The sequence below is a fragment of the Stegodyphus dumicola genome, chromosome X1, assembly GCF_044657685.1.
Source record: "Stegodyphus dumicola isolate Sdum_Otavi_A_Nest chromosome X1, ASM4465768v1".
Taxonomy (NCBI): domain Eukaryota; kingdom Metazoa; phylum Arthropoda; class Arachnida; order Araneae; family Eresidae; genus Stegodyphus; species Stegodyphus dumicola.
The window spans coordinates 156,123,658-156,147,327 of record NC_140780.1 but is presented as its reverse complement, the minus strand read 5'-3'; the positions used below and the strand labels follow the sequence as shown (position 1 = coordinate 156,147,327).

At 34.6% G+C, this 23,670-nt stretch overlaps 1 protein-coding gene across 2 annotated transcripts in view; it reads right to left on the bottom strand.

Moving 5' to 3' along the window:
• Window positions 1-23,670, bottom strand: part of HUWE1 (HECT, UBA and WWE domain containing E3 ubiquitin protein ligase 1) — a 595,188-nt gene that overhangs the window by 497,509 nt on the left and 74,009 nt on the right. For both annotated transcript variants that reach the window (XM_085806998.1, XM_085806999.1), the window contains exons 8-11: window positions 22,525-22,587; window positions 16,618-16,737; window positions 5,463-5,534; window positions 3,130-3,229 (exon numbers count right to left, since the gene is read on the bottom strand). In XM_085806998.1, the coding sequence (XP_085663124.1) occupies window positions 3,130-3,229; window positions 5,463-5,534; window positions 16,618-16,737; window positions 22,525-22,587 (355 nt within the window). The remainder of the gene's footprint in view (window positions 1-3,129; window positions 3,230-5,462; window positions 5,535-16,617; window positions 16,738-22,524; window positions 22,588-23,670) is intronic.

Sequence of the window (23,670 nt, the reverse complement as noted above, 5' to 3'; positions counted from 1 at the left end):
ATGAGGGTAAGTTGCCTTCAATGCAGATGTGCACAAGAATGCTATTCTAGGGTTATGAGAAAAGGGGGACATAACTTTAGAGAAAGAATTCACTTCCAACCCTGAACAAATTGGTGGAATTAGATGTTTTACCTTTCTGTAGTCATTTGTAGCCTTTATGAAGTGAAATTTGAATGTTAGTAAATTTCATTTACTTTAGTTGAAAAACTTGATCTAGTGTTCCTTTTAGTAGTAAATATGGCTCCTGCGAAAAGAAACAAACCTAGTGTCTGTTTCAAATGCAAAGCCATACATTTTATGAAAGAAAAATGGAAATTGTGCTGCAGCTGTGATATTTGGTGTTGGTGAAAGTTCCATAAAGTGAAAGGGAAAAAAATGGAAGTCACACCAATAAATATGACAAAATATAAAATCGGACTAGATTAATTGTAACAAGAAACAGCAACAATAGTTTGCCTTAAGGTGGGAAGCAAATGAAAGTGAAAACTTTAAAGCAACTTTGAGTTTGTGGCACAGAATAATTTAGTTCTACATGAAACAAGTTTCGCAAAGGCTTCCCAAATTTGGACAACAAATTTGATCTTTCCAGAAATATGTTATTGAAACTTACAAATGCAAATTATTTACTGTAAATGATCAAGATGGTTTAATGTACTCTATAATCTCCATTTATTTCTATGATATATTTTCTACAGTGAATGCTTTATAAAGCCAAAAATCGATATTCAGTGATCAACCAGAATACATGATAAATCTTGTAGACTTGTAGTCTAAACCCGAATTATCTTTTTGCAGATACCTAATATTTAGTTAGAACTATTTTCATAAAATTCTTATGAAAAACCTTCAACAAGATTACTTTTTTAGAATACCATATGTAATATAAATATATAAAAAAGATAAATCAAAATCCACTATAAAGGTACATAATGAATACCTTTTTTATAATGAATATAACTTCATAAGAAATGTCTTCCTCCCAAAAATATTTAAGGTGTAAATATACACTGCTGGCCATTAAAATTGCAACATAAGGAAGAAATGATCTGATGAACGTCAAATTCACATGAAAGGAAGAAGAGGTTGGGATATACAAATGATTAATATTTCAGTGCATTTAGCTACACAGGAGGGAGAAGCGACATCTGAAGCACTGCATAAAAGAAAATTTGTGTAGTACATTTCTCACTCGGAAAGTGCTTTATGAGGTTGGAGTTCCCCTCAGATTATTGTGTTACGCCTCGACTAAGAAGAGGAAACGCTTACCAGCAAGTCTTGAAATTCAATAGAGGCAGGATTGTTGCCTATCGAAAGTATAGATTATCGTTCTGTGATAGTGTAGATTATCATTCGCACTGGCTGACATCCAACCACTCTAATGGGAATATGGAATCAATGGATTGCTGAGGTTCATACTGAACAGCATGCAGGATATCAACGCCCTCCCAAGACTAACGCCAGAGAGGACAGACATATTGTGAAGTTAGCCTGCAAAACCGCACGACCACATCACGGACTATTAGACAGGAAATAGGCATCTTTGCAACACACCTAGTATCAGCTCGTAAGGTATGTCAACATTTGCAGCAGTGTGGACTATCAGCAGGGTGACCATTACTTTGGTTTCCCTTGATAAAATGCAGCATAGAGAGATGAGGACTATGGTGTACCAAACAACAAAGCTGGGTACAGGAATGGCACAATGTCACATTTTGAAATGAGTCCAGGCTCTACATGCAGTATTCTGATGGCTGTATACGTGTCTGGAGTGTCCGAGGAGACCAAACTTCGCCTGCTTGCATTCGATATCAGCTCAGAAGCCCTGCACCTGGTGTGATGATTTGGACAGCCACTAGGTATATGACACACACATCTCTAGTTGGGATCGAGGGTAATTTGAATGCAGATGTGTACATTTCTGACATCTTACGTCCAGTGGTTGTGCCCTATTTTCAAGGCCCCCAAACAGCATGTTCCAACAAGATAATGCAAGGCCACATGTTGCATGTCAAGTTCTGACATTCCTCGATACTCAGGGTATTCATCTCCTACCCTGGTCCAAAGAATATGTATTGTTAAGAAGGAAAACTTCGCAGCAGCAGGACAGGCTTCCTTCGAACGAAAAGGGAAACAGCTGCGCATGCGTGAAACAGCTGTAACCAAAAAGCGCCAAAGCTTGAAGCTGATGTCGAAGTTCGAACAGGTTCGACAGTCATGTTTATCAAGAGTTTAAAGCTGTATGACTCCATTTTTTTTCCCTCCATATGGACGGATATAACATCAAACTGCGATTTGGACAATGCAAGTTCAACAGCCAGTGAAAGTGAAACTTCACCTAATTTTTTTATTCATCTTAACCCCTGTTCCTCAATTTTCTGTACACGTGGTGGAGGAGGAGGAAAATCTCGGCCAGGTCCGGTACATCTCAAAGGGGGAAATTCTTGACAACAGGTTCCATCGCCAAATCCCTTGGTGAATTCTCCCCCTAAACGTAATGTAAACCAGTTTGTCTTTTATGCCTCTCCAGCATAGAAAACAAACTGGTTTACATTACGTTTATGGAGCCTTTCCTTCTTTACATAAACTTTCTTTGCCTGGCCTGCACGGTCTTCAGGTCTGTCACCCACTGAAAACATCTGGTTATGGTTTGCTAAGAGACTGGCTCGCCACCCCCCTCCAACTAATACGGTTGATAAAGTGTAGCATAGACTTGAGGCAGCATGGAATCAGTTGCCCATTTCTGTCATTCAAGCCCAGTTTGTCTCCATGCCTAATGGAGTAAAGGGCCGTTTTCGCTGACAGGGGCGCCAGCTATTTCTACTTATTTCACACCCTTGTAAACCTAAAAAATGCTTACAAATTTAATAGTTTTGTGTTCATGCCATACTGTTTATGTGCAATAAATATCTTTTTTGTATGTTTTCCTTCAAGGTGCTGCAATTTTAAAGGCCAGCAGTGTACTTTAAAAATTTATTTTCTTAATTAAAATTAATTATTTCGAGAGAATGAGAAAGTATGCAAAACATATATAGTCAATTTGAAAACATTTGAAAATATTCTGGTTACTAATACTGATTTCAGGCTTTTGACTACATTAAAACCATAAAATAATTATGAAGTATTTCTCACCTAAAATAGATAAGGCTTGAAGTCTGGCTTGTACGCACAAGAGGCGTTTAGGATAATCCGAAAAACTGTGTGCCAACCTTATGTGAGTGAATAGCTGCATCTGGAAGACAGAAAGGATATTAACTGTTAAAAAACTAAGAAGCTAAGAAAAATATGTGCAAAAACCATTTGAACATTACTAATTTCCAAATATGATAAATTCATTATAATGCAAGTAGCTTAAACATGTTTAAAATCATATAAATCATCTTTTTATATTTTTATAGATAGATGTATATATGGTTCATACGTAATATCCCGTTGAGCATGAAAGTTGGCTACCACTGAAACAAGAACACTGGCAGAGAACTTGCCAAATTTACGCCTACGATTCCAGCGAAATTCTAAATGAAGTACCTCTTAATTAATAAATAATTAGTATTCACCCATTTGTTTTTATACTTCCTAAAAAGACTTTCATTGTTTTCTACTGTTTTTAAGCCCCTCCTGATTTCAATGGAGGCAATGCTTAGAATGCTTCAAATACAAACTTCTAGCAGGTAACTGCTTCAAGTTATTACTGTCTTGTCAGCAATACTTAGATGACCATATCATGTTCATCGCTGTTGATTTTATACTGGAGAGCATCCAGATAATACAGGGGGCAGCATCCAGATGAGCTCACCTTCCCATTGCTGAGCCAATCTTTTTGGAAGACGATAAAGATTGACTCCTGTATCAACAGTCATACTGCAAGGAATTCCACTGATATGTCCCATGATGAAAAATCCATTACTGCCACTATTCACTGCAGAAATATGAAGTGCTTAAAATTGGGTTTTTCTCACTATCTGGGAACCTTCGCTCTGCAAGATGGCCAATAATTTGTTTTCTGCCTCCTTTCTGGGAAGTGATCTTACTTTCCATGTCTTAGATGATCTGTAGTTCCTTCCTATCTGACGTCCAGCAATGCCGGTCCAGTACTTTATAGTTGGTTTGTTACCACTCCTTTTCCATCTCTCAAGGAACTGATTTCCTGGTTAAATCGCCTAGATGAGTAGTCTCTTGTTCTACATTCACATGGGCATGAACAAATCTGTTTGGGTGGTAGTCTCAAAGAGGTTCTTCCTTTGCTGCCTCAAATTACATACTGTACACTAAATCAGTTCTTGAATCCTTGATTTGTAGCGCTTTCTGTACCTCAGGATCTCGGATGCCATCGATGAAGTAATGAAGGTCAGGATTTCCCTTGTTTCTCATGTGAAAAGCGAGAAGAGACATCTGTGGCAAGCTCCTGGGTTGTTTTTGTAGACTCCTGTTGCTGAGATTTACACTGAAACCTACAATAGTCTTTTAAATACTTCTCGCCACAGCACCAATGCGCCAGATAGAGCTTCAAAGTCTAACCTCTGGTTTTCAGGCAGAGTATGGAGAATATTTGCTGTATTCGCTTTCAGGGAAGATGGCAGGCCTTGGCATGGGAATCCCATCCATTTTCATCTACTACTATAGAAAAATTAGTCTTGTAAACTTGTAAGGAGGTCCTACCATCATATGTGGATAGCTTCAGAGAAGGACAAGAAGAGATGGCTTGGAACTTAAAATGTCAGAACTGTTTCATGCTGTAATTATGGATTTCTTTTAGTTGCCCTTTTGCTTGGAGACTGCAGCGGAAACTTGATTTGTTGTTTGGCAGCAGAAACTCTTTCTTCAATTTTCTTTCGACACCAGAATTTCTTTAATTTGTTGTTCGGCAGCCAAAGACTTGTTTCTTCAATTTCTCCAACTTTGTTTAAAATCATGTTTATTCTATCTTCCATAGCTTACTATACTCATACAGCTCCTCTCAATATTACAGAGTACAATCAGTAATTACACTCCAAACTACTAAGAGCATTGTTTTTGTTTCTTTCAGCACTCTATAAATTTTAAATAAAATTTTCAACATTTTATAAACTAGTAATCGTAAGATAGCGATTAGATCTGTTTCTATCATATATCAAGCACTGCAGTTAACTTAGAAAATACTGGTCTAAAGTAACTACTTTAGACTGTTTAGTTTATCATAGCTTCAAATAAATTTTACATTAAATGGATTTTGCCATGAATTGTGGATTCAAGTAGCTCACATTATGTACTCTTAAAGACTACTGAGTACTATTATAAACTAGGTTAGCAGAATAACTCATATTATGAATTTGAATGAATATAAATAGTATGAATGAGCATGAAAAGTATGCTTGTACACAACTGTATATTAAAGAGTGAATACTATTAAATCATACCTTAATGAAAACACTTTAACGTTATACAAAACATTTATTTTTTAATTATTAAAGGTAATTAAGAATTACCTGCTTATCTTCTGGAATTAAAAACTTTTCAACAAGTTCTTCCATTATTTGAGAAGGATTTTTATTGGGAATCTGAAAAAGATTTTATAATTGTACAGGGAGAAAAAACATAAAAGACTCAAAATATGACAATAAGTTGAATAAATAATTTTGATAATTCCATCTTAGACTGGCAAAATGTAATCTACACTAGAAAAAAAATCACATCATGCACTACAATTATACCACATGTAAATGACATTTAACACACATGTACGACATGTAAATGCCGTAAATTCATTTATGTGAAAACTTAACAATAAATGAATGGTTAATTTCACAATAAGACATGCACATTAAATCTTCCAAGAGTTTTACGTAAATTAAGATGCTGATGAGAGGTGTTTTACATCACCTTCCTACAAATAATTATATAAGATTATCCATATTTATGGTACTTTTGTTATTGCTATGTAGCTATATTATGTTAAGATCAACAATTATACTAATGTATTGCACTCTGTTCTATCCTACTGCATAATTCTTGCAATTTACTTGTCAATTGCAGAATTAATCACAAACAGTCAAGATGACAGCAAACCATAGATTAAACATGCTGGCCATGAGCATGAGCACAAACACGCATGTGCCATTCGAACAGATTTATTCACAAAATAGGGTGGATGCACATGAATCGTAGCTATTTTTTCCATTCTTATTTTTTCCCTTTTTATTTTCACTGAATTCAAAGAACTCAGATATAAGGATTCAAAAAAAAAAAATTACTTTTAAGTAATATAAGATAACATGCACATCATCATTTGCAATTAAACTATATATAGTTTTCTACATTTATATATCGGTTTTAACTAAAGTTGGCTTGTTTAATCACATTTTGTCAAACAAAATTTTTGACATCTGAAAGAGACTTACTTTAGAACAAACACTGTATTGTGAAATTTGTAAAAAAATCATTATCATTAACCCGTCAGCACATGCGCTGGGCTAAAATCCACCCCACGTATAGTCTTTTGTTAGAAAATAAGGGAATGTCGTATGTGACCTTTCTAGTACTTCATGTACTTTTCAAGATCAAGGTTAGGAAGGTGTCGTCCAGAGGAATTTTTCTCGTGTCCATGGGATTTTGTGTTTTCGGGGAAGGAATGTGCAATGGGATTGTAGCTACCCCGCGCATGTACTAAAGTTTCACTTCTAGGGAGAAATTCATTGAGATGAGTGCTTATGAGCGAGAACAGTAACGACTGCGGGTTCTTCTCGGTAGTGTTGAAACTGATAGCAAAAGTGAAGATTCCGATTCTGAGTGCGTTAATATTTCTGAAAGTGCTCCCGAAACTGATTCTGACCTGTAATATTATGATTCACATGATTTAGGGAGCATATCTTCTTTGACATCAGATGATTTTTTTATGTTTGAAAAGATGGAACAATTTGAAGTAAATAATTACCCTCGAAAAACATTTGGACACGACTGCACAATATAATGACATATTTACCTGGTGTCAAGAAAAGCTTTAGAAATTTGAAAAATCAAACTGAGAGTTTATTGCAAATTTTTGATGAATAAATAATGGAAGATTTGGTGAAATCAACAAGCATTTACATTTCATCAATAAGAAACAAATTCTCTAGAGAACGTGATGCACAAGAGACAAATGTAGCTGAATTGAAGGCGTTATTTCTCCTATCATATTGCGCTGGAGTGCTGAGAGCAGCACTTCTCAAAGCAAAGATTTGTGGTCAGCTGACGGAAGCAGAATAACAGTTTTTCAAATAACAATGTCTATCAACCGATTCCACTTGCTGCTGGTTTATTAGGTTTGATGGCATAAAGATGACGGCTGGACTTGCACTTATAAAAAGTGTTTTTGAAATATTTATCAAAAACATACGAAAAATATATTCTTTATCTGAATATTGTACTATAGACGAAAAATTAGAACCCTTTAGAGAAAGGTGTCAATTCAGACAATATACATAAAAGTAAGCTCCCAAGATATGGAATAAACACTTTTGCTTTGTGAGATTCTCATACATTTTACGCATACAACCCAGAAATTTATGCAGGTCAGCAGCCTGTCAGACTATATAGACAATCAAATGTGGCATTGGACGTTGTACAAAGGCTTATTGTGCTCATAAGTGGCACTGAAAGAAATGTAACTTATGGACAATTGGTACATGAGCATTCCTTTGGCCAATAAATTATTGAAAAAGCAAAAATTGACATGTTTTGGGACACTTCAAAAAGATAAGAGTGAAATTCCAGAAGAATTTCTGCGAAATAAATCAGTTCTTGTTCTATCATCCATGCATGAGGATAATCAAATCGCTCCATTGTCTAAAGTGCAGCTCAAGCTCGAAATGATAACTTTTTGCAACTCTACAAAAGGTGATGTTTATACTGTTGATGAGTTATGTGGAACTTATTCTGTTCCAAGAAAATGCCACCGCTGACCTCTAACGGTATTTCTCAAACTAATGAACATTGCAGGTATAAATACATTTATTATTCATCGATCAAATAATGACCAAGTGAATATGAACCGAAGAGCTTTTCTCAAAGGATTTAGCATTAGAGCTTGTAAAAGAACATGCCCTGAAAAGGGTTGCAATAATATCTCTCTCGAAAAACTCAAAACTGGAGTAAAAAGGTTGGCAGGAATAGAAGATGCAGCAGACCTTCACCCTAAGAAATTGTTTGTAAAAATATGTTGTCACATTATGTGAGGATTGTTCAAAACGAGATTATTTGAATAATAAACTCAGGTAGGGGGGCGGAAAACCTATGTGTTATTTATATTTTGTAATATTCCTATTTAGAATCTATTCTTTGATATGAATAATTGTATGACATTATATTGAGTTTTAAGGAAAAAAGCTAGTAAAAATGAAGCCTTTTCATATGCCTCTAGTGCTTTATCAAACCAATCTTTATAATAAACACTTATGTTTAAAAAATATGTACATATGCAAAATGATTTTTCTAATATAAGAATATATAATGTATCTTATATAAGTCTAATACATAATGTATCTTATATAAGTCAGTAATTTTGCATAAATTTCGAATTTTATCGCTTACTTTAGGTAACCAGTATGGAAATGTTTGTACAACTTAAAGTAAGGTTATCTCGAATTAAAACTGGAAAAAAAGGTTTAACGGAATTAAGTCATTTTTATACATTCATTTTAAACAAAGAAAATACATTTATTTATACGTTAGGGGGTGAACTCTGAAAAAGAAACACTGGGGTAAAATTTGTCCCGCGCGTGTACCAACGTAGCGCAGTGATGCGCGTGTGCTGAAGGGTTAAGTATAAGGTGTCTGAAATGGAAATATCGGTTTACCAGATTAGAATGATCATTTAATTCCAATTCTGTTGCAAAAAGTCAGCTACAAAATGTCACCAAATCATGTGTACATCTTTAGGTATTAATGTTGTATCATGAGACACTGTGAAGGTCAGTATCGAAAGTTCAAAAACAAGAGCTTTGACATTCAAGAAACAGAGCGCTCTGGCCGGCCTACTGATAGTGGTGAGGCCCAACACTGCAAGAATGTCTGGAAGAAGACCAGCATGCAACCACTCCAGAGCTTGCTAAGGAATTAGATATTAAAGCCATGTTCATTAGTCACGCTACACATCGAATAAACTTCACATACATGTTCAATATCTGGGTGCTGCTCCAGCTGATGCAAGCAGATAAGGACAGACATGTTCACAGGCCTGCAAGAATATCAAGGCAAGAACAAAATTCTGGACCGGATCGTCAGTGATGAAAAGTTGATTTACTTCAACAACGGCCAAAAAGGGGCTGGTCTGTAACCTGTGAGCCTGTCGGCAGCATCATAAAGGGCAATTTCACTAACAAAAATATCATGCTTTGTTATATGGTGGGATTGCTATGGTATTATTCACAAAAAGTATCTAGAAGAGGGTTAAACCCAAAACAGTAAGGTGTACGATGAGATGCTAGTCCATGTTAATGCTCTATTACGGAGATACATCGAACTGAGTTCAAACACAAAAAGGTAATGTTCCCACATGTGCCCGCAATTTGCCGGCCGGACTCTCACGGACTCGATGGGATCAGACATTGCTCCTTCGGACGTCTACCTTTTTTCACACCTGCATTTACATCTTGCTGGTGCCATCTTCCATTTTGCACACGATGTCTGAAATGAAGTTTCTGTTTTTGGGTCACGATGCTTCTGGGTCAAAAGCTTTGAAAAACTACCATTGACAGAAAAATCACAGATTTGGATGACGATTACTACCTGCAATAAAGATGCTGGTTTCATTTTTTTTAACTTTATATTAAGAACATTTTGTGGCAGAAAGCTTTCGTTACAACCAGATATTTATTTGTATACTGATAAAACTATGAGCATTTTCAAAGTTTAATTTTGCTATGTATATACATAATTTTATGATAAAGTGTAATACATGACTATACAATAATTTTATTACAATTACCTAGTTTTTTTAGAGCATAATTATTTCAATGAATTCCAATATAATAATTATCACAACGGATTATAATAATTTTACAATAACAAAAAATTAGATATTTTTAACTTTGAAATAAAATATTTGCACATTAATATACTTTGAAAAAAATTATAAAATCTAAGATAATCTGCTGATCATAATCTGTAATTAATTGTTTCATTACACTGTGTTTAATTTTCTGCATTTATATGTTTATTCATATATAAGTATGAGTGTTTTTAAAGCTTGAATTTAGATCAGGGTTTCTTAAACTTTTTTCAGTCGTGAACCCTTTTTATCACAGATTTTTTTTGCGACCTTCAGGACCCCATAATATTTATGAAAATTTTGTGGGACCTTAATAAGCATTGCGCAAATTCGACACACAAGTAAATGAAACTGTCAATTTTTTCACTTGTACTGTAATATACTATTGTAGTTTTAGGTCATTAACTTTAATTTATAATTTTAAGACATAGAACAGTGTGAAAATTTTAAATAAGTAACAGACAAAATCACAGCATCACGTGCAAAGCAAATAAAATGAACGTTTCTATTATTAAAAAAATGCTTAGAAACATTTTCCTTTTTTTCTTTGCCTGTGTTGTCTTTATTTATCTTTAGATACATTGTGTAAAAATATTTGGTACCGTAATTTCGCACGTATAGTCCGCACCATCGTATAGTCCGCAGACACGATTTTATATAAAAAAAATTTCAAAAATCGTCAGATAGTCCGCACCACCGGATAGTCCGCGGACTATACGTCTGAAATTACGTTTTTTTAATACGGCAACATTCCCATGCCTTTTAAACACATCCTTTTGTTTGCACCAATTTCTCACCGCTTTCTCGTCCACTTCAAAATAACGGGGTAAAATCCTAGTATACGGTGCAGCCTTGGTGCGACTTTGAAAATTATCGCCAACACCAAAAATGATCCAAAGAACGCCTATATATATAGTATACATACATAGTATATATACTATATACATAGTATATACTATGTTTAACTATATATTTTCTTTGAATGACTCGTTAACTACTCATCGTATAAGTCCCGTTTTCACTGCTCATCATAAAGTCGCCAAAAGTAGCCAAATCCCGTGTGCACCGAATACTAATATTAAACCAATAACGGCCCGCTTCTCTATTTCATCTTATTCAGCTTTCTCAACTACCTTGAGTTTAACTCAGCAGTAAAAACTTCGGCGATGTTTCATCAACTTTATCGAAGATGAAAGACAAAATACGAAAATAAAATACTGTGCAACGTGCTATACTCGTGATAAGTGGTAATGAAATGTGACCTTCGACCCCACTCACTCGGTGTTGCCGAACCACGCTATAAGTAAACGAATCACGCTTTTTTCTTCCTACTCCAGGTACTTGCTACTATGGCTCCTAAAAACCGAGCTGATGCATTACTTTTCCCCCTCCCGGCAGTTGCGCTAAAGCAGTGCAAAGGATACTGGGATATAAGACTCTGGTTGCGCTAAGTGAGTGCTCACACAAGACTTTCTTTGGCTCATATCCCGGCATCGCTTGATGCGCGAGCCTGGATTTTAGGAGCTCTACTTGCTACTACTCATTCATTCTGCACTATGCTCTATGGTTTACTATCGATACGATACATACGAATGTTTTCTTGGAATCTTGCGCTTTTTTTATATTTGATCATCGGCAGTTCACGACAGCGTGTTTATTAAATTTCAACGATTTTAACCGTGAACAACCAGCGTATTATCCGCACTGGTGGATAGTCCGCAGTTTCAAAAATTTGCATTTTAAACACAGATAGTCCGCGGACTATACGTGCGAAATTACGGTAATTGTAAAATTATTATAAGTTAAAGAAATATCAAAACTGCTAAATTTTTGGCGACACCCTGCTGCAGGTCCCGCGACCCACAGAAACACTGCTATAGATAAATAATTTTAAGATAGTGTAATAAATAGCTATTACTGCAAAATTATTGTTATAATTATTTCATTATTATATTTTACTGTATAACTTTCATTACAATAAATACTAATATAATCATAGCTGACTATAATATAATAAAATTATACTAATTATTATAACAATAACGTAATTAATAGTTATTATATAACTAAACGAACTAACTTCGAATGAAAACACATGTGCATTAATATACAGAGAAAAAAAGAAATTTCTTAATAATTATATGCTAAAATATTATATAGTGATTAATTAGAGTAAATAATTTTTAATTTCGGGCCTAAAATCTAAATGCATTACTATATATAGCTGAAGTGACGAAGGGAAAAAATAAATTCGCTTTAGAAAAAAATAAAGACATTAATTTATGCATAAAAGGTCACAATAATGCCACAAATCAACTGTGATCAGGGAAGACACCTCTCCAATGGGGCAGATACCCGTTAACTTTTTTTTAACCAACAGAAAGAATATTTCTGCTAAAATATATAGTTATGTAATTTGTAGGAATCTTATTTTTAAAAAAAAAAGCAATGAAATATGAACTTTTCACGTAAAATTCATACATTATGAAAAAAGTTCCAAATTTTTGGTTTCCAGTATTGCAAATCAATACAAAACTTCACATTTATTTCTTCAAATATGAAATAAAGGTGCAAAAGACAACTGATGCCAAGATCACTTGATGACACGAGACTTCCCTTCCTTCGGCAGTTAATTCCCTCTTTCCGCAGAAGAGTATACCCTCATGTGACCTTTTCACTCTGCAGCACATAATTAACCCCCCTTCTGGATGTTCCTAAGTGTTTTGGCACGATGCCAGCCAAGGTTGCATTTGACACAGTCAAAGAATAAATGTTTTTAGTCATACTTGGGTTGCTGCTAGGATGGCAGTCACCAAAAACGTTGAAGATAGGTAGACTGAATGTCCAAACATTGTTACGTGGACAATTTTGGACTTTTCAATAAACAAACCTATCAATGTAAATTAAGCTAATTTATTTAATATACATATTACATATCTTACATACAAGAAAAACGGGAAATATTTACCGTTTTTTAACAAATTTTGCTAAATTAATATATTCTAAAATAGTAAAATCTGTCGCTGATGAATGTAACAATCTTCCCTTTGTCAAAACAAGTCATTCTTAAAGGAAGTTCATCGTTGCTTTCTTATTTTATTCATATTCATTACAATTGCTACGAATACTCTAACTGCTGCTGGAAAACAAGAGTGGAACAACAAAGTTTTAATTAATATAGAAAACATTTGCTTTCTCACAGCAATTTGCATTTCAAAAACTTTATTCCAAACACCCTGAATTCCTGGCCCCTTTTACTAATGTGTCAACAGCTGTTAATTAAACTGTTCTGCTTTATTTAATGATTTATGAGAAATTTAAAGGAAAGTTCATTATATTATGTAAAAACAATCCAATTTAAACACTTCAAAAGTCAGCAACTCGTTAACTTTTAATACAGAGTGTTTGAAATTGATTTTTTTTTTGAGAACATGGCTACAAATTCAATCTAGATGACAGCTTTTTATTTAAATACTTTTATCTGGAACTTCACTTTCATCTATAACCATTTCAGAAGTTTCCAGTTGCACTCCTGAATACACATTGTCTAACAACCGAGCACTAGCAGGTGGACTTTGTGATCTGCAACATATTAAGGTTTCATATTTTATGATCACTTTCATCTCCTGCCAATAAATTAGATTACAAGTGCAATAGATATTTAAATTTAATACTCTAGATTTACTACTTCTGGTGAGTATAAAGAGAAGATGTGCCTTAAGAATTCTATAATCTAGTTTAAAGTTAGAACTTTACTTGATCTGTTAAAAGCCATCTTGTACACTAAAGAAGAGGTAAATTTATAAAATCTAACTCAATTTTTTGGTAGAAGAATAAATTAATTACTCAGACTGGAAAAATTCTAGATCTGATGGTATAAATACTAAAGCATTAAAAAATTCACATATAAAGGTCACATGAAAATTTATATAAAGGTACATTTATATAAATATAAAGTTTACAGATCTAGTACAAAAGTATTAGAAGTGATCACTCTGGTGATGTCCTTATGATGTCTGTGATCACATAGTACCAGCAACTGTACTACACTGAAGGAATTATATGAGTATTTTCCCTATCCAACAGGACTGGGCACATTAAAAAATTAACTGGCACACATGGTTAAAATGAAGTTAAAAACGAGACAAAATACTCTAAGCTGATATGCAGGAATCTCATTAAAATATAAATAAAAGTAAAGGAGCTTTTACAAATGACTTGTCTGTTTTATTAGGTGGAGCTGAAATGAATTGTCTGATTGAGTTCAACTGAGTAGAGCACAGAAACCAATAAAAGGAGCTGGTAACTAACTACTTCCTTCACGCTTGAGACAGGGACTTGAAATTGCTCCCTTTCAATGAGAAATTCCCAGCAAGCATGAAGCATACACTGATATTGATTACATCCTTGTCCTTTAGACACACTGTCCATTACTACTGGGCTGCTAACCATCCTTTTGACGTGACATGCAAGCTAACAATTATGAAACCAAGATTTTCAATTTTCTAGAAATTTACACTACAAAACGTTAAAAATGTTACACCAAAAACAGGTTATAAAGTGACAAAACTCGGCAAACAGAGAAAGACAGCAACAAACAATAAGTTATCTTTATTTCGAAATGATCTGCATAATACAGAGCGAGAAAAGTGTTGGCTCAGTCGGAATGGAGGACCAACTTGGACGGCAATACACAAAGCAGCAAGTCTAGGTATTGAGTCAATGAGACTATGGATGGTGTTCTGAGGAATGACTCTACATTCCCTGTCAACCCTTTGTCATAGTCAGTCTTCTGAACACAGCAACCCTTGAACCTGCCACATTTCCTTGTTCCAACCATTGTTGCCACGGCAGTGCACTATGGACGTGTCCAGGTGCACGTCAGCTCTGATTTATCGCATGGACCAACCTGCCCTTTAAGACCTGAATGCATTTTCTACAATGGCTTCCCTAGCAGATATAATGGCACAAAAATTGAACATTATGAAGGTTCCTTCTCTCACATCCTTTTCAACATTTGCTGGAGAGCTACTCATTTAACACCATTTGCATAATTCGGTTGACGTGAGTCTACCCTAAAATTTGCATAATTTTCAGGCCACTCTTTGATGTTGGATTTTCAATGTCGGGTAGTGTATATTGTCTTGTACAATGTAACTTTCCTTAGCATGTAGGTTACCTTTCAACAGCAGATCATTAAGTATTTAAAGCTATAATCAGTTGTTCGCAAATATGCTACTACTACTATGTTTTTAGACAATTCTGTATGGCTCTCGTAAAAGTAGTGGATTCTCGTTGATGAGAAAACATGCATTTCTAATGACTTCCTATCAATGAATGCAGAGAAACTAAGCTTCAACCTCAAAAATTAATGCCAACAGCTATTTCTAAAATTTCAAAATGGGCAGATCTTAATAAAGATTAATTCTGAAAATTAAATATCATACATTTCCCTAAAAATAGAAGTATATAAGAACAGCTATTTAAAACAGATGAATATTAACCTTATTACTCAACGTGCTGTGTGCTATTTGATAATTAACTACAGTTTCATATAAATTAAATATAAATCAATATTATGCTTAACGAGTTTCTAAAAATGTCTATCACAAAAAAAATACTACTTCAAATGCATTTTTTAAATGATATATAAGGATGATGATCATACATTTAACTCCACATGCTTTACAGCATGATTCATTTAAATCATTCCACATATAGTAGCTAGGCTTTCCAAATGCAATTGCAATAGGCTTAAAATAGGCAGAAATTGCTTTGGTTTAAGGCATCTTTCATTTCTTTAAGCAGACATTACTTAAAATTTACTGAAACAGAGGGTAATAGTTCCTGACATTCAGAGTAACAGGTAAATGTCATTAACCACATTTTCTACAACTTTGATAACATATCTGCTATCTATTAGATCTATAGTTAGAGTAAAAATTTCAATAATGCATACCAAATATTGTTGATGCACATTTTAGAATCTGCTGAAATAAATTAAAAGGTGAACCGACACATTTGAAAACTAAGCAAGTAAAAATTTAAAGATGGTTCTTTTCTCAGGTACTGTTATTTGTTGTATACAGCTGGGAAAATATACACAGTAAAATAGCATAGATTTATTTTTCTCACTCTGCTTTAAAAAATTCATCCAGAGGAATGAGAAAAAACATTAAAAACATGAATTGCAGTTTTAATATTTCACTACACATTAAGCTAGGCTTTGGTGATTTTTAATGTGTGACAAAAACCACTCCTTTCTTTAGTAGGATTTACTAACTCTACAAGGGATAATTTTCAAAATTTAAAACTGTTTGCAAGCCTCAATAAATTTTTAAAACTCAGAACAGTTTAAAATTTTTAATGAAGTTTTCTGCACTTCAATTCTTTTTCTTAGAACCTATCTTTCATTACCTAGTTATTTACTATAATTTGTTTAATAATACATAAAAAAATTTAGAAGTGTAATAAAAATACATTTAACAGTGTACAACCCATTTTAAAATGACAGATTTTCCACCTTAAACAATTTCTTCAAAAGGCACAATCAATAAAGGAAGGAATCAATAAAGGAAGGAATCAAGGCACAATCAATAAAGGAAATTAAATACCTGATCAACATTATCTATGTGTATAACAATCATAGCGTTAGATGCCTTCTTAGGGGTTTTTTCATCAGTATTTTCAGCATAATACTCAAAATGAAGAGTTGAAGCACTGGAAGGATAGGCCTGAGAAATAAAAATAACTAGTTTAAAACATATATCATATATAAGCAGGTACAAAAAATTTCCAAAGCAATTAAACTCAAGATGGAAATTCTTCAAAAACATTCTCACTTTAAAGAGATAAGCAAAACGGTGCAATATTCCATTGGAATATTTATTTACAAAAATTTATGGCATTAACAAAATGCATTACATAAAAAATGTAGGAACTATCATTAAATATTAATACAGCTTAAAAAATAAAAATTATATTTTTTGCTTAAATATACTTAACATACATTACATCAAAAGTTGACTAAACATATATAGAAGAAGACATCTAGTTATTTACTATAATTTGTTTAATAATACATATAAAATTGAAAAGTGTAATAACAGTACATTTAACAGTGTATAAACCCATTTCAAAGTGACAGATTCTGTCCAGTATCAGATGAAATTTATTAATACCATTTTAGTCAGAATAAGAATTACTGTGTTGTTTTTAAAGCCCACAGTTATGTTTTTTCCTATTTTGTAGAGTTCTGATCTTGTGTGTGTGTGTGTGTGATTATGGCAAAGCCTCTAGGGCTATCTGCTTAAAGGGAGGGATGCCTTTCGTGGAGGACTTTCTAAGGGAAACCGGCTCGTATACACGTTACACATGGGGAAAACCACGAAAACGCCCATGCAGCCAGCCCGTTCACAGGATTCGAACCTCGGACCGAACTACCAGTGTTCAGCGACTTTACCGCTCGGCTACTGGTGGGCGAGTTCTGATCTTGAAAAGCCAATTATACACCATTTAAATGCGGTCCTCTATAGATACTCACCGATAGCAAAAAGTATTTCATGTTGAGCTTAAATTCGAAACAAACCACTTTTCATACACAAGATAAAACATTTTATATGCAAATTATATATTACATCATCCTGATAGTACTGTGATTTTTGAACACATGAAACAGTACAAAAACATAATAAATTTCATTGAATCACATAAGCACCATTTTGCTCTGACTTTTTACTCTCTTTGGCAGCTGGAAAATTCCATTTTATCCACCATCCAAACGTTATTATGTTTACTCATAATGAAGTTAGGAGGTGCTAATAAACAGTCTCCAAGTGAAATCTACATAACTGAGAATTTTTAAAGTGACTCAATGGTATGAAAAAGTAAAGCAGAGAGGACTGGTGAATATAAGGGGTGAAAGAAAATACCACACACTTATAAGTCTTTGCCTGCTATATTCATCAAAGTGCACAACTCCGCATTTTCACGATGAAAGACAATACTCAGGGTTGCCACTTGAACAGGAAAATTAAATTCCCTGTCTTTTCCAGGTGTGTTTTAAGAAAATTCCAGTCTATCTGCGTAATGCACATTGGCTGTGCTAAGAGGTTGTAGAGATATTAGGTATTTTTGGAAGCCGGAGAGATGAAAAATTAGCAACTGCCTTCGCCGGAGAATCGAACCACGGACCTCTGGAATACCAGCCCAGCATGCTACCATTACACCATGAAGGCACACTAGGGAAATGGGAGAAATACCTTATATACTCCCCTTTTTAAAGGGCAACTAGGGTTTTATGGGACCTAGTCGACAAAGCCTGGGTGCGGAGAATCATCATCCACAACCCTTTTAGTTCGGGTGCCACTTGTAGAGTCATTAGGATAATTGGAAGCCGGAGAGATGAAAAATTAGCAACCGCCTTCGCCGGGAATCAAACCATGGACCTCTGGAATACCGGCCCAGTGTGCTACCGTTACACCACAAAGGCATGCTAGGAAAGTGGGAGAAATACCTTATAAGGTAAATTAATTATGGTACCACTTGAAAACATCAAAATTTGCAATTAGATATGATTAATATATACTTACTTCCAAAAGTTAAGCACGGAGAAGAAAATGCTAATTTCCGGAAACCAATCAGAATTGAAGAGGATGCAATTCACTGCAGAGGTAGATGGACGTATGCAAATATGTTAGGTAACAGCCAATCGCGCTTTCATGTCAAGAAATATGCAAAAAAGGCAGTCTTATAAGGAACCAACTTTATGAAGGGTTACAGAAGTTGATTGTATGTGCTGATAGAAAGTGTTTAATATTTTTGTACAATTTGTTTTCAAGACGTACGTGTTTCTATGACTTCCAGAAGACGAATGGAAGATTCTGAGCACTGGCGTGCTGCGAGGCGCACTGAAGCAGGACAGTCGATCACAGATGTTGCTCTTCTCTTCGGCGTTTATCATTCTGTAATTTCACGTTTATGGAAAGAATCCCAAACCACACAGACAGTTGTCCGAAGGCACATAGCCAGTCGCCCAAGGGTTACAACGCCCGTGGAAGATCGATATATTGCTATTGTAGCCAAGCGGAATCACAGAGCGACCTCCACATGCGTGACATCTATGGTTACACCATCCATTGGTAAGGCAATATCTGCAGCTAATGTACGCCAAAGATTACAAATGAGTGGACTGTACGCCCGGGTACCTCGAATCTGTGTTCCTCTATTAGTCGAACCAAGAGGGGCACGATTACAGTGAAGTTGAGAACATGTCAATTGGAATGCGTCTGACTGATGCAATGTCATGTTTACTGACGAGTCAAGATCTGCTCTGGAACCAGATGACAAGCGTATAAGTATATGGTGTAAACAATGAACACGCAATCAGTCCCAAAACATCACCGAACATCACGCATTCCGAGGCGAAAGCATTTATGGTATGGGCAGGGATTTCATTAGGATACCGCACCGACCTGCACATCTTTAAATGGGGTTGCTTAACGGCTGTCCAGTATCAAGATGAAGTCCTAGAACCCATTTTGAGATTGTATGCTGCAGCAGTTGGTCCTCCTTTTGTTTTAATGGATGATAATGCACGTCCCCATAGAGCTGAGATCGTCGATGACTACCTGGAAAGTGAAGGGACTGTGTGTATGGCGTGGCCAGCATATTTGCCTGACCTTAATCCCATTGAAAATCTTTGGGATGCTCTCAGCCGTGCTGTATCATGTTGTGATCGAAAAAGTAACACAGGATGCAGTGGTGTTAACAGCCAAGAATGGTTAAATGTTCAGGGCAAATATTGATCAAATCAAACCCTTCCATAATCATAATAAAATGCAAATATTTAAAGATCATTTGAAAGATAAGGCACAGTAGACACAATCTCCAGAGGTGGCCCAACAACAACCATAAGAGTCAGCTACGAGTAGAGAGGTAAACACGAAAAGAAAGTTCCCCCGTTGGAAAACTGAAGGTAACAAGAAAAAGAATCCATTTCCCCGACCAGAAAAGAGAGGGCACAACTGCCTCTAACATGAAGAAGGGAAAGTTCTAGTAATGCAAAGAGAGCCAGGAGAAATGGCCGCAACCATAACACTGCTCAAAAATGAAAGAGTGAACACCATCGGATAGGATTCTATGCAACAAATGTCCGTGAATCGACCAGGGAAAACCAGCTGCAGATGCAACGAAAGTTTGAACAGCCAGCAACCAGATCTAGGCAACTGGAGACATTTGTCCTGATACCTCCAAGGACAGCACCCATCAAGGGTCCAGGAGTACAATCAGCAGTTAAGAAGAAGGCGTAGTTGAATGCGCATAGTTAGGCTCTCCAACACTACACTTCAGAGTTAGCCACTTCTTGAGAATAATACTTCAGGGTTCAGATATGAATATAAGGTGTGTTCTGAGGTCTTGTTATGCTGAATTTTAACACGTTAGTGTTTTGATGGTAGGCGGTACTGTTGAATACTTGTACATAAGCACGCACGAGTTTGGTGTTTCTCTTTACAACACATGTCAGAGAGCACGGGGAGATAATCAAATAATGTTATGAATGGAATAAGAATAGAGTTTTAAAAGAAAAATATACGTCTTCATGTTACTTGCCATTTGATTGTTTAACATGTCATTAAACTAGTTTTTCTTCCAGACCTCTGGAAGGAACCAGATTCAACTAAGAAAAACTCCTGATTTTAGATGCAGCACAGATGAAAAGTAATTGTCTATGGAGATGATATTGTAAAACGATCGTTTAATTTCTAGGTTAGATAGTTTTAGTGAGGAGTTGTTGTAAAAGATTGGCCTTTCATTAGACTTAGAATCTAGAGCTAAAAGTTTTCAACAAGGTCCTTTAGATCTCAGTTTCAAACTAACTCTGGCGAGAAGTATGTAAGGATCTTAAATTTTACCAACGTTTATTTTATTTTAAAACATTACTATACTTTATTTTCCACTTCTGGCCAGAGTTAAATGCATCAACTTGTTTATGCAAATTGTACTTGCTAACACCCAAGTATTTAAGTTGTGGCTTTTTGCCAAGAGTTAGAGAGAGAGCAAGTGCCAGTGCATTCTTACGAGTTTTCAATCAGTTGCTGCTAGCCTTTAAGGCCAGATGTTTAGTCCTCTTGATTTAAAACATATTATAGTTTCAGCAGTTTGCGTACTACCTACATAACTTTTTAAAAAGTTAGTAGGCATTAGTATAGTTAGTTAGTTAGTCATTTGTATACTAATTCAAAGTTAGCTTTTAGTTAAAGTTTTAGTTAGTAGTTTTATATTTTTACGTTCAGACCACAAGTGGTTGGTCTCCGTATCCCAAAGTACGGGAGTACCTGTAAAGTAATAGAGAATTAAGCAGTCTCAGCCATACAATTTGTGTTTGTTTAGATTGTCAGGACAATTGTATGGCAGAAAATGTTGAAAAATAATAAAAATTAAGAGTAATAAGAAATTTAAACTCAACAAAATACTGCCCTTCTCTCCCAAAAATTAACCTTGACTCATACAACATACTTAAGTCTGAAGTAAATGTAAGTAAATATTTAAACCTCAGAAACAGGAAAACATGGTGCCTTCTTTGTAAAACTGCCACTGCAAGCACTTAGGCACATTTGATGACATTTAAAATTTGCCATATACCAGAAAACGCAATGGCAACGTTCAGACAAGTCAAACACTGCATTTATAAAATTTAATGTTCAAGATACTAATGTGGAATGGCAAATTTAAGCAATTTCTTATGTTTTTTCAAGCGGACCAGATCACTGTATCCACGGGGAAGAACAAAGAACAAAAGGAGGATACATACTGACATCACAAACATTTATTACCAAATATTATTAACATACCACAGGAAAACTAAAATACAAATTTGAATTGCTACATAAGGATTATATAATGGATTAAACATAATTATCTAGTATTAATGTATATGATACATTACTGTTGTTCTCCCTGTGTACACAGCAGTTGATGTTTTCGCTTAAAAAACAGAGAATTGCTCAAATTCAGCACTGGAAACATTATATGTATTATATCACACACTACTGTTATAACACATTTACTGCTATTGCTGTTACTGGCATTACCAGCTTGCCAATTCTGGCAACTGAGCAAGGTTGCTGCATTGACAAGAAAGTGCCCATTAAATCATTTAAGAAATACTAAGTTACAAATCAATAACAATCAAAATCATCATAATGTTTTATAAGTACATTACAAATTCCATTTTATTACATGATTTGTGATAAAACTAACAGGCTATATACATAGTTACAGCAAGAGTTTCTAGTTCTATAAATAATACTTGAAAAGTTGCAATTAGATTCAATAAAAAGTCTACAGCATGTTTTTGAAATCTAAGAAATAAGTTAAAATTTATTTTTCTTGGAAGCATGAAATAATTCCTTGGCTTTTTAAACTGAAGGTTATGCAGATTTTGAAGCAATAACTTAAAAATCTTATCATAAACAGCCAAAATTTGTACTGTTCAAAGTGCATTAAAAAAACCAACTTACATTGACTGCTAAATTTTGGCAGCATTCAGCAAGGCCAAATCCATTTTCTTTTCCACCCCAACTCTATAGAACAAAGCATACAATATACAGCAATTAGAATATTTCATTTATGAAAAATGAATAACAAGCAAGAGCATGCATAGAGCCTCCACATCCTATACTAAAAACCATTCAAAGTTTATGAAATAGAAAGAGCTATACACATAAAATAATAAACAACATCACAGAACATGTTAATTAGATACATAAAATAGATTTAAAAACACAAAACGGCTGATATTTGGTAAGTTTCACAACTTCCAGCAAAATTCGCTGCAACCCAAATTAACCCTAAGATCAAATAAAATAACTTAATCAGTAAGGCAATAATTTTACCCTGGGGGAAAATGGGTCATGACATAAATCATGAAATTCTGCAAAACAATTTAAAGCCACCTAACATCTGAACTGACACCCTTCTATCTCAAAAAAAAAAAAAAAAAAAAAAAAAAAAAAAAAATTTAGATATGTAAACATAGGAACTAATGTCTTACTAATTATTTCTATTTGTGCTACACAGCTAGAGTATTATAGTGCAGTACCAAGTCCAAATTCAGCAATTCCAGATTTCAGAAATTCCCAGATCTTAGATAATCAGTTTAAATCCAGAAGATGATGTGTCGAAATTATGAAACTGAACATACAAGTTCACTTTTTATTTGTTTCACTAAACACTTCTTTCAAAAGAAGTTGTGTAAGGTGTTCAGTTTCTGCCAATATTTTCCATTAATTTTATGGACAAACATTTCCTTAGTTACAAAGTTCCATTGCTTCAATAGGTATAGTCGCTCTGTCGAGATTTCACACTAAACTGTCTGCTGAAATCTTTTTAATTCTAAACAGCTTTAGCACTTTCTTCACTATCCATGGCAATATTTTCCAGATTTAAAAACCAAATTTCGCAGTTTGTTAGCTGGTTGATGATTGGGGCATTGTCACTGCAATGGAAAACTTGTTCTATTACCTACATTTACTATCAATTCCCCCACTTTTCAAAAATTCAATTAATCAGAAAATTTCATTTTCAAGTGATAAACAAAAACGTTAAAATTTGCAAATATCATCACCAAAAAAATGACTGCTGCTATAAATTATGCCTAGTATTTT